The sequence below is a fragment of the Amphiura filiformis genome, chromosome 1 (assembly GCF_039555335.1).
Source record: "Amphiura filiformis chromosome 1, Afil_fr2py, whole genome shotgun sequence".
NCBI classification, from domain to species: Eukaryota; Metazoa; Echinodermata; class Ophiuroidea; order Amphilepidida; family Amphiuridae; genus Amphiura; species Amphiura filiformis.
Window position 1 is genome coordinate 63,385,562 of NC_092628.1, and position 15,486 is coordinate 63,401,047.

The following is a 15,486-nucleotide window of genomic DNA, read 5'->3' on the forward strand; positions in this document are numbered from 1 at the left end:
TTTCCCCCGGGGAATTTCCAAAGCTGAAGTTTTTGTTCACTACTGTTATGATGTCATTCGACTATGTAAAACACTTAGGGGCTGTGCAATAATTATGAGCCCTGGGTGGAGGGTAAAATGGGGGGAGCCTGGGGGAAGAAATTTTGGCAAGCCAAAAGGGGGGGCAAGTAATTTTGGCAAGTCGAGAGGGGGGGGGACAATCGATTTATGGCAACACATCCATGGGGGGCCTTTTTAAATAAAACGCGATAAAAAGGCATTATACAGCAGAGACACTGAAATGAATACCCGGGATCGATACACGTGAATGTGCTTTGCACGATTTGATATTCAGATGATAAATCTTGGATACCGGGGTAGAAAATGATGAATATCTCCCGTTGTTGATTTAGTCTAAAGAAGCCAGATTTTGTTCCTTGCACTTGAATATATGTGTTCAACGGATATGATAGTCGTTAGCTTGCGTCTTGAGAAAGAACCATTGCGTCTTGAACTCAAAAACTGACAAAAATATTCTGATTTTATATGTGCCAAACTATAGCAGCGTAGGCAAGCTGCACTCACTCGTGCAAACAGTCTAAAAGCATATGACCATTGACCTCATAATGGCATATACATGCCCACTCACACACAGAGAGGTCAATTACCAGGCTATTGTCAGTAGCCTTAGTCAGTTGTCCCTTGGCTCATTATACGTCTCAAAGGTCGGCACAAAATGGCCATGCGTGGCTGTGGATTCAACCTACCATGGCGATTTCTGCCATGAAGATATCGGGGCGATGACACTGTGGAGGGGGGAAAAGAATTTTGGCGGGCCAAGAGGGGGTGAGGGGCAAGCGATTTTTGGCGGGCCGAGAGTGGGGGGGCAAAGCGATTTTTGGCGAGCCGTTTTGAAATTTTACCCCCTTAGGGAGGTCATAATTATTGGGGCACTCAAGGGAGGGATATCAGAAAGGGGCTCATTATGGTTTTGGGTCACTCTAATAACAAAAATGATAAAAGTATCATTTGAACATTTTAGAAAAAAAAAGACCAAACTTTGCAAAATTTTACAATACAAATTGGTTGCAATAAGAGCTAGAATAAAAGTTTCTGCACTATTTTATGTAGATCATGATCTAAACACTACAATTTATTCATTTATATAGTAGTAGGAATCCTAAAAAATAATGTTGTAGCCATTGAATTGTCAATTTTTTGTTATTTCAATTTCAGGCAGGGTCACCTTTAAGGGGGACTACACCCCTGCCCAATTTTGCACCAATTTTTGCATTTTTCTCAAAAATTATAGCGCATTGGTGACAAGTAAGATATGTATATTATAGGGGCAAGGACTACAACTACTGCACTGTAAATTTTATTTCAGCACAGACAACAATTGTGGAGTTACAGTCAAAAATGAGGAAAAACCAATATTTGATCAATAAATCAATAACTACTTGTCCTGAGTTGCTGAAATTTGAGTGCAGTAGTTGTAGTCATTGCCCCTATAATATACATATCTTACTTGTCACTAATGCGCTATAATTTGTGAGAAAAATGCAACAATAGGCACAAAATTGGGCAGGGGTGTAGTACCCCCTTAAAGTCCCATTCAGTGATCCCAGCAAAAGTATTTTTATTTTTAAATTGAAGGATAAGGGACCGTTCACAAACATTTGTAAGGGGGGGGCCTGATGCAAAAAAAATTCATTGTGAAAATTTTTCGGGCCCCCTTTACAGACCTCAAAAATTTCAGGGCCCCCCCCTTTTTGTCATGAAAATTATGGGTCAACCCCATAGAAAAGCATATAAACTTAATTTTTCCAGGAAAATTTGTGGTCATTTTTCAGGGCCCCCTTAGGAGGGTCAAAATTTTCAGGGCCCCCTTTTTGCATCAGGCCCCCTAACAAGTGTTTGTGAACGGTCCCTAAGTTGTTAAAATTGTCATTACCTATTTCTGATATTTAAAATGTGGGCAAAAACAAGTAAATAGCTTATTGATAAATACATGTAGCTAATTCATATACTGTCAGTATATAAATTACTGATTCACCTAAAATGTCTTATTTTGTGTTTCATACATGGCTTTCGGCTGGTTATGTCAGCACATCTATGACAATGACAAATGTACCAAAATCTGAATTTTGATGATTTTTAAGATCGTCAGGATGAGCAAATCACTGAATGGGCATTTTTAAAAGTGGGAAATTTTATACATTGTTTTGTATTGTATTTAAAAGTGGAAGACATGACCTTTAAATAATCTCACACACAGAGAGTGTGAATTATTCAAATGGGATTACCTAAATGGGTGACTCCATTTGAAATCTATACCCCCCCCCCTGTGTGGGAGAGTAAGGTCTTGTATTCAGGTCTCTATTACTTATTTCTTGAACATGTTCAATAAATAAGTAAATAATGTAGGGCTTCCCCGGGAGGGCTTCCCTCATTTCTTTTAGTCCAAACATGTCTTATATGCATGTTCACTAGCCAGCCCACTACTACTCAAATGTTTTGAGCCCGGTTTTTGAGTATGTTATTTAATATTTAATATTTTTTCTATTCTAAAACATTTCTGGGGTAATTTTTCAAAATATCAGCCATACATCCCCCAAACATCCCCCTCCCCGGGCATACCAAGCCATACATCCCCCAAACATCCCCCAAACATCCCCCATACATCCCCCAAACATCCCCCAAACATCCCCCTCCCCGGCATACCAAGCCATACATCCCCAAACATCCCCCTCCCCGGCATACCAAGCCATACATCCCCAAACATCCCCCTCCCGGGCATACCAAGCCATACATCCCCAAACATCCCCCCCCGGCATACCAAGCCATACATCCCCCAAACATCCCCCCTCCCCGGGCATACCAAGCCATACATCCCAAACATCCCCCCCCCGGGCATACCAAGCCATACATCCCCCAAACATCCCCCCCCCGGGCATACCAAGCCATACATCCCCCAAACATCCCCCCCCCCGGGCATACCAAGCCATACATCCCCAAACATCCCCCTCCCTCAGGCATACCAAGCCATACATCCCCAAACATCCCCCCCCCCGGGCATACCAAGCCATACATCCCCCAACCCCCCCCCCTCCCCCAGGCATACCAAGCCATACATCCCCCAAACATCCCCCTCCCCCAGGCATACCAAGGGCTGGGAGGGGCATGTGAATCCAGGGGCTGAATGATTTTAAGGCACAAACAGGTTGTTTTTTCACGCTTTTGGCATAAGTACTAATGTTTAATCAACATCTCTATTTTCTCTTAAACTCATATGTGACATGATCAAGGGGAATGAGTCACATGTGGACCCTAGCCGAAAATGAGTTTTGCATAGGGTTTTAAAGAGGACATTAAGAGCTCTCTGAAACTGAAAACCCCATGTTGATACGATTTATCCATCACTGAAAACAATATAAAACAAAAGAATTTTAACACTTTCTTTCCAATATCTCAAAATCAATATTAGCGACATCCGACTCATTTCCCTTGATCGTGTCACATATATTCCATCCAAGTCATTCTCCTCCATCCATAGGCCAATATTCCTAGAAAATTCAGCAAGCCTCCCTAACACCTGTTTACTTATCAGCATAAAACCCAAAGCTGGTGATCACAACTTTCACTAAGCATTTAGATTAGAAATAAAATCCAATCTTTTACTCCTGGGTGTGCATGGGGGGCACTCACATATAAAGATGGTACAGGTATGTGCGGCGGTCAAGGGTCTCTTTTTCAGGGTCTCCGGCAGTTCTTCAAGACCCTCATTTGCATCATGCTCCAGTTCATTGAGCCTCAAACTCTGAAAATTTGGAAAAATTTGAATTTTTTTTAGCTCCAAAGCCTATAATTCACAGACCCCCACAAAAATGTTTCAGTTCATCAAGCCCCTATTTTGCCCCAAAATCAGTTCTTAGTTCTCAAAGTTCGGCGCACACCCCTATCAAAATTTAAGTTGAGTGCCCGGGCTTTTACTACTCCAAATGTTTCTCGGGTAAAAACTCATGTCCTAGCTGTTCTGTTGCATGTACATGTAGTCAAAATAATCCAGATGACACAGTTGATATGGTGATCATAATTATTGGTTAATTTCAAAAATTCATAGATGATAGGTCTGTACAATGCAGTTCAAGTTCATCTTTTCATCTGAGCAGTGCAGTGGAGAGGAAAGTTCTACAAAAGTTCTTGTCAGTTTGTCATCAGAACATGTTATTGACTTCAATTCCTATTGATGTCAATCTTGCTACCATGGTGTCTGTTACCTATGGAAATAAGAAAACAAATCATGAAAAACATACAGAAATCTCTAAGAAATTATTTCATTTTTCTCTCAATATTTATAAGGCTTGGTTTCAATTGCATTCTCAGCCATATTTTGTCAGCTTTAGAATATAGCGTTTAATTATAATGGTGTATGAATGATACTCTATCAAAAAAAAAAAAAAAAAAAGCGCAGTGATTTATAGTGCGCACGCACAGGCACAACGCCTAGACGTTGATCCACAAGCCTCAGCACACTTTACAGGTTGTCGCTGACCACTACGGCCCCACATCATTCCATAAACCATTTCACAACAAATCAGGGACTTTGCTGCTTCAAGAGCGCACACCCTAGACATTCCACAAATAACCATCGCAACCAGGATCAGCTCCCCAAGTTTCGTACGGGTTACAACGAGACAATTAGCAGTAAGTTCCTTGTCCAGGGGAATTTCAAGCTAACTCAATTTTCCACGAGAGCATATTATAGGCACCGCCAGGGTTCGAACCCGCAACCTCTCGCACCATAGTCGAACGCCTTAACGATTGAGCTAACTTGACTGCCACAAAGACCCATAACCAGACAAATTGGGCAACGGCCTATAGTGTGTCTTTTCTTAGGTTAGCAACTATTTTAAACTGTTGCGATTTGGTAGTTCACAGCATCTTGCGAATGGTAATGAGCTTTGGCAAAAATTGTGTTGATCATTTCATAGCGAGTGTGTAGAAGAATTCAAATATCACAGATTTTGTAGGTCATGTGGTTCCTGAGTCACAGATATACTTTTGTAGGTCATGTGGTTCCTGAGTCATATTGTAAAGGGCTGGAACAACAACACTTTTGTAAAACGTATTGTTGTGTTCTGCGTAACACTAATAATGTAGACTCAAGAATTATGCAAAGACAGATATTGACTTTTACGTATATTCATTTATTAATATTAGAGATGTTACTAGGTTCGAGACAAGATCAAGAATAGATCTTACATGTTTGATACCAGATCAAGACTGACTCTATTACTGAAATATCAGCCCTTATATGGGGTTATGCAAATTAGTCAATTGAGGCACAGATTGAGGGAGAGATAGAGGAGAGAGATTGGGTAGTAATTTGAGGGAGGTCATTCAATGTCACTTTGAGGGCTCTAATCTAGGGATTAGAGTGAGACTGGGTAGGAAAATGAGCAAGGCTGATCTTTTTTTACGGGGGGCATGAGGGGGCAAATCAGTCAGAACTATTGCTCCCTGTTACCCCTCCAGTAAAATCCCAAAATTACGAAAATGTTACCTTTTTGCTGTAATTTTGTTGGTCCCCCCCCCCCCCCGTAAAAAAATTCCTGGCGCTGACACTGGCCAGCATAGGGACAAATAACCTTCTATATGCCCCATGGGATTAGGTTAACATGCAATTTGAATATGCCACTGCGAAATCCAACATGTCATTACACTCAACTTGAGACAAGACAAGACTATAGTCGTAAGAAACTTGCCTCATCAGTTAGGAGGGATACAGAATCCAAACACTGAAATGTGTTTAGCCATCCTGATTTCACCTGGAAATGTGCTATTCCAGTTGACATCCATACACCCCCTATGGAAGACATGCCCTTAACCGTCCACACAGGGAGTGTTAATTTCAAATGGGGTTACCTGAATGAGTGGCACGTACCACTTGTAATCTACACTCCATGTGTGGGATATTAAGGTCAAGTCTTCCATGGGGTATAAGGATGTCAGCTGGAATAGCCCAATATTTGGTTGCTGAGGGAGAACCCCTATTAGATGTACATCCCAGTACAGAAAGTATTGAGTTTGGAAAATAATAAACAGTTATTATGTCTACATTTCTCATAATAAAACAAACTAACCTTAGGACAATCTTTGACTCTCAGATATTTCAATCCACATTGTACATCGTTAGCACCATCATCATCATCATCGTATGAATTCCTCCTCAAGAATCCTTCCAAACCTAGATTAGATACCCGATAGCAGTAACTCACATCAAGCACCTGTAAACTGTGACACTTAAAAGCTATTTGACTCACACCATAGTCAGTTACTCCATAGTTACTGCTGACATGGAGCTCCCGTAGATTCTTGGCACTGGTTGCCATATTGCACAGAGATTCATCAGTGATCTGACAATAAACAAATCAAACACAGGATATTGATATTGGTGTTCCTCAGGGGTCAATCTTGGGTCCATTATTACATATCAAACACAAGATATTCAATTTATGACACAATCTGCTCCATGGGAACCAAAGGAGGAATTTTGAAAATTGAGTTACTATAATTACTAACATTTTAATAGGCTATCATAATACTGAAAACAACAAAGGTCTAGCAAACTTGATTCTAAAGTTCTGAAGTTTGATTGTTTTTTATTGTTTTTTACTCCATATTTTTGCCTTTATCTCAATTTCAAAATTTGTTACCTTTGGTCCCCATGGACAAAACTTCATTCTAAAAATATTTTTGACCAGATACATGCAAATTTCAATTTCAGATTATTGTTTGCATTCTGCATGTAACACATTGGGCAAAAAATATGCATGTAGTGCTACATAAAAAAGACTTACAAGTTTAAAGATGCCAACTATAATTAAAAGTCTAGTTTGCATATATCGCTCTGTCAACCAGACCAAAAATGCAGTACTGCGCAGGTCAGCAACCAATCATGCCGTGTCTTTGTACTAGCTGCCTTGATGCCAGATGCAAACTAATTCGGTCTTTAATGGCAGTACACTATTTGCCCTCCGTGAGCGACAAACCAAAATGGCACTGATATTTACCATGTAGCATTACACACAGGACAATTTTGAGCTGCTACTCCTTGAGTATAACCTCATTGATGAAAACAAGCACTTACCCTGTAGCAACTACTGAGGTCCAACTCAGCCATCTTAGGACATCTTTTCATCAGCATTATGATTGCCAGATCTGTTAGTGACCCACATTTGAAGGCACTAAACACTTGCAGCTGATGGCATTTATTAGCAACTGTTAGAATGCTGCTTTCAGTTACTGCCCTCCAGCATCGACCCAATCTATAAACAAGTAAATAAAACACAAGACTTGAAAATAATCAAAAGTATCTGTAGAATTCAATGAAATAAAGTAGGTAGGCCAGGCACTGTCAAGTCTGCATACATGTTGCTCATACAGAGAAATTTGTGTAGCTAATAGCTATGGATTATCTAGGAAACTTTGATAGTTCATGGTTGACTTTTTGTCAAAATGACTTCGCTGGTGACGGAATTGGGCTTGCACTTGTAAAGCTTTGTAAACCCTAGTTCTCACACATTAAAAAATGACCATTGAAACAATATCAGATGTAACAAATACTTCCTCATGTATGATAATTCAATACGGTTATCCATAGTATTACGGTAGGGCTACACTAGAGTCTGAAGTTTTCCGTTTTACGGAAAACGGAAGAAAATCACAGAATCGTACAAGAGGTACAACACAGAAAATGATATTTTTGTATGATGTGAAAAAAATTGTTGTGTATGTCAATTTTTATGATAAAAATACTGCTTAATAATACCGAAATAAAGGTATATTACCAAGGCATGAACCCCCTATATCCCTCCAAACATCGTAAAAGTCGGCCTATTATCGTGAGAATATTCCAATCAGAGCATGTTGATCACGATATTGAACACTTTATTGTGACATTAATATCATTGTTATACATTTTAAGCTTTATTCATGACACGGATTTACAAATTTTACAACACGGATTACAACACGGAAAATGGATTTTAGAAAACAGTAAACTTCGGACTCTAGGCTACACATACTCAAAATTAAATACCGGTAGCGCACAAGAATTTGCAATTCAGTATAACAATACAGTCAATTTGAGGAATGAGCCAAAATTTAGCCAATTTGAGAAAAAATGCTTCTCTATTATAGTGCACCCAATTTTGCCAGAGCAAGTAAAACACCGATTCTTATTATGTTTTTGTCTTTTGGTCATCATGATGAAAACAAAACTAGACTGAGAGAAAACATATGTATGAGGGGGTATCAAAAAGTTTTAGAAATCACCCAGAAGTGAAAGAGCTATATCAATGCAATTTTTGTCAGTGCAATCACTGGTCCTTATGTACACTATGATGCAAAAATGGTCTCATAAGTATGTTTACTTTTTTTTACAGGAGCTAGATGTCACTACCTGCCTATGTAACCGCATGACCAGCAAAATGGAGAACATTGAGGCATGCAGCATGATTAAGTTCCATTTTAAGGGTTACAGTGCCCAGAAAATCTGTGATGAAATAAAAATTCCTTTTCCAAAAAGCAAAAGTGACATATCACAATCACCACCGAAGATAACTTTCATTTCATCATTTTCTAGGCACTGTAACCCTTCAAAAGCAGGATCTTAATAATGCTGCTTGCCTCAATTTTCTCAATCTTGCAGTTTATGCGCAGTAACTGGGGCAGCAGGTTATTGGCATCTAGTGCCACCTGTAAAAAAAGTAAACATACCTATGAGACCATTTTTGCACCATAGTGTACATAAGGACCAGTGATTGCATTGACAAAATTTCATTGATATAGCTCATTCACTTCTGGGCGATTTTCTAAAACTTTTTGATACCCCCTCGTACCAGCAATTGATCTCAACCCATACCTGAGTTCCTGTAGATGCACCGCATATTTAACAATGCTGCACAGCAGTTCCTCATCAACCTCAAACTCCCACTCAGTCAAATCCAGCACCTTCAAGGATCGCAAGTATTTCTGAACATACTCCAACCATTTCGTACACACCAATTTAACTGGTCCAATCTCTCTGATGGTGAACAGTGGAAGTATGTGGTGGATGATAATCTCATCTGGTAGTCCAAAAATGTTTATTGTGGATGCAGATGTTTCTGTTCCATCTTTGTAACATTCATCAGTGGAAACTGTGGACGCAGATGTGTTTATTCTGTTTTTTGAACATTCATCAGCTGAAGCTGTGGACACAGACGTTTTTATTCTGTCTTTTGAACATTCTTCAGCAGAAGCCATTGAAACAATGCAATGGAGGTCAAATGCTGAAACTGGCGATACCTGTAACCATGGTAACCATTCTTCTTCAAGTATATCTGGCCATCACATAATGCTACAAGAAGAACAAAAAGAAAGATGATTCCATTATAACTTTACAACTCAGTTGGTTCTTCCTCCATGTACAGGGTGTATCAGCTTGCTTTGTTATCCAATAAAACACCTGCTTCTATTACATTCAAATTGGATTCTCCTGAAATGACTACAATTTATAGCAGGGGTTACTATATTCTTCCAGAAAATTTAACTTATTCCCTCAGGGTACCATGCTGTGGCCACATCCTTCCCCAGATTCTTCCCAACAGAAATGGACCTAAAAGTTTATGCTGGTTGCTATAAATAATGTAAGTCCCCGGGTGTAAGTCTTACCATACTTTTCCTCAAATATTGATTTTCTTGTTCCCTCCTTTCCCTGACAGAATGTACATGTAGGTGTTTGTCAGACACGGAAACCTTTCTGATACAACTGTTAACAATATATTTATAATTATAAGTTGTTCTGTTATATACCAACATAAAATTCTTCCATAGATGGTCAGCCTGGACACTTAACCATTGTATAATTATAGGGATGACAAACTCAGACTCAATAATAGAATAATAGAAGAACAGACCCCTAATTTATAGTTTAATAAACTTTTATCACATCAATCTGCCAATAAGGTGGCTGTTATGATGCATTTTAATGACATTGATGGGATGGCTACCAATCATTTTGATACACCTAGACCCTCCCTTGGGTCCATGGAGAAAGACTGGTATTAATGTAGATTATATAGTATTAACCCAAAGGACGGTCACCAGACAGGGTCTAATTCTGCATAAAACCGGGCAAGGTTATTTCTATGGATCTGCTGCGCATTCAAATTGCATTGTATTGCATCGTAATTTCATTTGTGTCTATGCTAATTATGTTTACACAACATGAACTCACGTGTTTTCAAGCAAATTCGCCGATAATAGGTGATCAAAAGCGATCGGAATGTTACAAAAGTACAGATCGCATTCAGCTTACTTCATATGAGATGATCTTTGGAAAAATACGGCATAATTTGTCTTGGTGTTTGCGGAATGCCATGCAGTAAAATATTAATACGTTGCGGCAATTCATGATTGACAACAAACAATCGGCGTGTCCTTTGTATCCTCCACTGTCAATTTCTTATCCACTCACTAATCCTCACAAAAGCTTTGTGTTGATTACGTAATGTGGAGGCAAATTGCAATAAGTACAATGAAATAATGAGAAGGGCGGGCTCCGAGGCGGGTTTCTTCTTCATCTTACATAACAGGTTTGTTCTCCAAAAAAACCCGGAAGCTTGTCGTTTGGAGCTCTAGCTGAAATACAGCAAGATAATGTAAGATAGTAAATGTAAACCTGTATTTTAGCTAGAGTATCTCGAGCTAACGGTCACTGTATTTTAGTGTTCAATATAGGTGTAATTAGTGTGGTGGCATCGATTTGTGAAGAAAGATGAATTGGTTGTTGGCCCTGTGTATTTAGTAGCGGACGGTGGCGCTGTGTTATTTAGAAGCGGATGGGGGAGGGGTTAAAGGACTTTGGCATATTTTTATATGTACTATTATTATGCATCGTTCCATTATCTATAGAGACCGGACCGAACCGAAACTGTGGGACAGTCTATGATACACCCTGTACAATGTATATGTGTATGCACACAAAAAGATGCTTTTGTCAACTCACTGGGCATTTCAAAAACCAAATTGATCAAAAACCCTTGATTTGTAAAATGATTATCCATTCAGTTAAAAAAATATGGAAGTAGTTGTGTGCAAGTAAATTGATTGTTCGGGAAGTATATAAGTATGTCCACTGTTTATAAAATATTGATAATCGTCTACCACATTCATGTGTTGGCAAGTACTATAAATCCGAAATTGTAAGTTTGATTGGGTCTCATGTTAATTCACATTGACAAGTTCTTTATTAAAAAAAAATTGGCGAATCAGACATGTTGCTTATTGGGATGAATTTTTGTTACCGGGCCTGAGAGTAGCCCCTGATCTAGTAAATTTTGCTGGTCTATGTGCCGACTTTTCCAATTCAATTTTACCATGCAAATTCCGTTATTGTTTTGGCTCCACTCCACCCCTGTTAGCCTGATGCTTTTGACTGTGTAAATGGGCTACTAAAAAAAAAAGAATAGTAAATTTGTAACAAATTAACAAATAAAGGGCCTCCCTCATCAAATTAAAAAAAAGTCTGGACTACTAGAACCAAGGAGGTTAGATATAGAAAGGAGAAGTTAAATAGATTACGTAACGCATATATTGTTCCTTTGTGCCAATTAGAGCTTCCGCCAAGCTATTCATCGAGAGGTACCTTTTGTTCGGGACAAAGGGCTTCCGCCATTAAATCGGTAACTGACCTGACAGCGTATTAACGCTATATAGGCAGGCTACTGTCATCAATAAGTGATCAAACGAGAGTCACGTGAAAGCGCCTACTCGGACGAGGGGTACCTTTTGTTATAATACCACACAAGGGTGTGCTCGAGTTGTCGCACACACACAAAAGCACAATTTACGTCGATATAGAATTATTTACCACCCCTTTTAATTTAGGCGCCTCATTTAAATAAATTCAATAGAGTTGCTGATCGATTACCCGTAACAATGTGTCATTGCTGCCAGGTATATAGGTCTATCTGTGTCACTTTCTATAATTAACTACTTCGCAGCTATTATGCTGTTATCATGGATAGGCCTGTTCAATAAAATCAAATGGATTTCTTAATATCACGAACATCCAATTTAAAAGCCAGGTCCAATTGCGGTAATAAAGGAGGGGTCGAGAGGTGAAAAGAGGAGAAGCGGATGGGTGATCGAGATTGTAGGGAGGGGAGGAAGACAAAAAAAAAAAAAAAAAAGGAAGAGGGGGAGAAGAAGTAGAGGGAGAAGGAGAGCGATGGAGTCACAGGGCTCTATGAAATTACATAGGCGTAGATGGGGGGGGTTGATTGGGGGATAAATCCCCCAATATTTTGCAAGGGGGGATGGACGATATAATCATCCTCCCCCAATATTGAAGACTGTGTATTGGTTTATGTTGAAATTAACCTCATATTTGGACATTTTAGCCACAAAATGCCATTTTTATTTAATTTATTCCACTTTTGTCCCATATTTCACCAGTTTAGTTTCAATAGGCCTATATGCTAAAATTTCCGCGCGCATTTGTACCATAAGGTTCACTGTACTGGGCACTTTTTAAAAATCCCCCCCCCCCCCTCTGTGTCAAAAAGAAATCAACGCCACTGCTTAAGTGTGTGCATAAGAAAGAATAAGTGCAGAGAAAGGAAAGGAAAGGAATGAATAAAGAAAATAATAATTATTATACAGAATCTAAGCATATAACAGCACTAGGCAGCCATTTAATGATGCCAAAACCTGAATGCGTTACGTAATTAAAACACCCAGTCAGATATATTTCACACCTGCCAAACACAAGTCGCCCAATTTAGATAACTGGACGTTGTGTACACTCTCATGAATATTGATTGGCAACATTTTCCAATATGTCAGCGCTCAAATTGGACACAATAGAACAATAGACCCTTCAGTGCATTGACTAGAACACACTTTTTATTGTTCATTTCATGCATGATCAGTGTACAAAATCTTGTCAACGACAAAGATTGACTTCAGCCAGCATTTAATGAATCAATCAAAAAACAAAACAGCTTAGTCTCATGATAGTGCAGCTTTATGGAACTGCTATATATAATCCCTCTAAAATTCCATGTGCGATTGTCTCATCACAAAAATAAATCATATATTTGGGTCAAATGAAGTACCGGGGTATAGACAACATAGGTTTCCTTTACAAAACTTTTCTGTTAAATTTCTATGTTAATAGGGGGCCTATATGTATTGTGTTTGGGCCCCGTTTGGGCCCCAGTTTAGTCCAATTTGGCTGACAAAAAGTGACAAGCAAATGTTAAGGTTTGCCTTTCATACCTACAAATACAATATATCGTAGTTAGTAACCGGGTAAATTCTTCTTCTTTAGTCTTATTGCCGACCAACTTGCCAGGTCGAGGAACCCTGCATGTTACAATACAATGATGTTCTAGCCTTCGTGCGGAGTGGAGAAGGCTAGAGGAATTCAGCGTAGTATGTAGGTATGCTAAGTGAATTCAAATTTGCCATCAAACTGCATCATTTTATATATCAAATCAAAGCCCTTGAGTAAACAAAGCCAAAACTGAAAACCATTTTTTCATAGCACTTTCTGTAGCAAATTTACATCTTGTCAAAGATTGACTTTCATCAAAAAGTTTCAGCTAGCAAAATTCCCCAAAACGGCATTTCGGGGGTGTTTCTAGATCTTAGTCTCATTATGATAGCAGCTTTTTTTAATGGAACTGCTATCCAAATCCCTCTAAAATTCCATGTGCGAGTGACTTATCACCATAAAAAATCATATATTTGGGTCAAGTGAAGTATAGAAAACATATTTATGTAGGTTTCCTTCTTAGGACAGTTCTTTTAAATTTCTATGTAAATATGCATTGACATTTTCGGCGAATTTGGCTGACTAGCAAATGTGTTAACTAAGGTTTGCCTGGGTTACCTATAGTATGATTAGCATCTATCATGTCTATAGAAAAATTATTTAATTTGTGTACTTCGTGGAACATTCAACTACGCTTGTTACTCCGCGACTACGCCGACTAGTCATCATGCTAATACACAAGCGTACAACGCTACTCTATGTGTCCATAGCAAGGTTATCAGTGTACAACAGCTTACCACGCACAGCCTCGCAAAGAGTATGTTCCACAATGTACACAAATTAAATAATTTTTCTATAGGAGTAGTGGTGATCATGATTAATACATACTTATAGAGTGAGTGTTCCAAGTGCATGCCATTTGTCATGTATGCATGTGTGTTGTGTAAGTTTATTTTAGTGCTCCAGGAACTCGACAATATGATATCGTGCAACAATTTCGATATTTAACGAAACAAGCATACTTACCAACTGCCTAGACATTAATTAGGCAATTTCATGATGTAAGCTTACATGATGATGTTTACAAAACGTTGTGGTTTGAGTATTCCAAGCTTCAAATAAGACAAAATGTATGACAGGCTGTACGCAGTTTCAGGGCGCTCACCACTAAATCGTACATGTAGACAGCACACCACTAAATCCTCCCGCATATGGTGTAACCCTTGATGATAGTAGAGATATAAAATTCTATGATAAAAAGTGCCAGTATTTCTTAGACCAACCCAGATGGTGCATGTTGCTGATCATCTTTAATGTTATATTAATTAAGAGATATGTGTACACTAAGTGCCATCATTTTTTCAAACAAAAGCACTGAAAACCAAAACTTGCACATGTTGAAAGTGATATAGATAATAGAGGGTTTCAATGAAAATTTTGGGTTTTGAAGAGAAAAACTTTTTTGCCCCCCCCCCCCCTTTCCTACACTCATAGAAATGACTTGTTCGCCCGGTTGGCGCAATTCAAAAGGAGTAAGTTTGGACAACTCAAAAATAGTGTAAAAGTTGCCAAAACAAAATTCATTTTAGTTATCCAAGTTCGAACTTAAAAATGCTGAAAAAGCTCAACAAGTTCCGTCAACTAATCAACTTTGTTGGCATTACTTAAAAAGTTGATGTAAGTCGTTGCGTCCACTTTTTAAGTAATGCCAACTTCTGAATTCAAGTTCAGGGAACTTAGAAAAATAAACAAGGTTCAAAGAACCAATTAGTTGAGTTTTTGTAACTCAACATGTAAGTTACTGGTACTTATTGTTTGAGTTATTCCAATTTGGTACTTTGTAATTGGATCATTTTCTGCACAATTTAATAGCAGTATTCAAATATTTATTTTTGTAATCAGTGCAAAATTTTGTATTACTATAGCACACTGCTAACCTAGTTTCATTTTCTGAGTTGTAACAACTCAATAAAGTAAGTGCAAATGAGTGCGACCAACATAATGATATCGAGTCAAGCGTTACTCAAAATTATGAGCGTTGGCATTACTCGGAAAGTTGACGCAACGACTTACATCAACTTACTAAGTAATGCCAGGAAAGTTGAGAAAGAAGGAGATGACTCAAAATTATACGCCGATTGCTGCCTGGTAATGCCAATGAACAATTTCTATGAGTG

At 38.7% G+C, this 15,486-nt stretch overlaps 1 protein-coding gene and 1 long non-coding RNA gene across 2 annotated transcripts in view; one reads left to right on the plus strand and one right to left on the minus strand.

Moving 5' to 3' along the window:
• LOC140150724 (uncharacterized) overlaps positions 1-15,486 on the plus strand; it is a 410,742-nt gene that overhangs the window by 97,397 nt on the left and 297,859 nt on the right. The gene's annotated exons all lie outside the window — the stretch shown is intronic.
• On the minus strand, positions 3,204-14,458 carry LOC140150682 (uncharacterized). Its single transcript, XM_072172765.1, has 5 exons — positions 14,336-14,458; positions 8,909-9,385; positions 7,133-7,310; positions 6,126-6,398; positions 3,204-4,259 (listed from the first exon to the last, which is right to left on the minus strand). The coding sequence occupies exons 2-5, from the start codon at positions 9,289-9,291 to the stop codon at positions 4,197-4,199; spliced, it is 897 nt and encodes a 298-aa protein (XP_072028866.1). The 5' UTR covers positions 9,292-9,385; positions 14,336-14,458; the 3' UTR covers positions 3,204-4,196.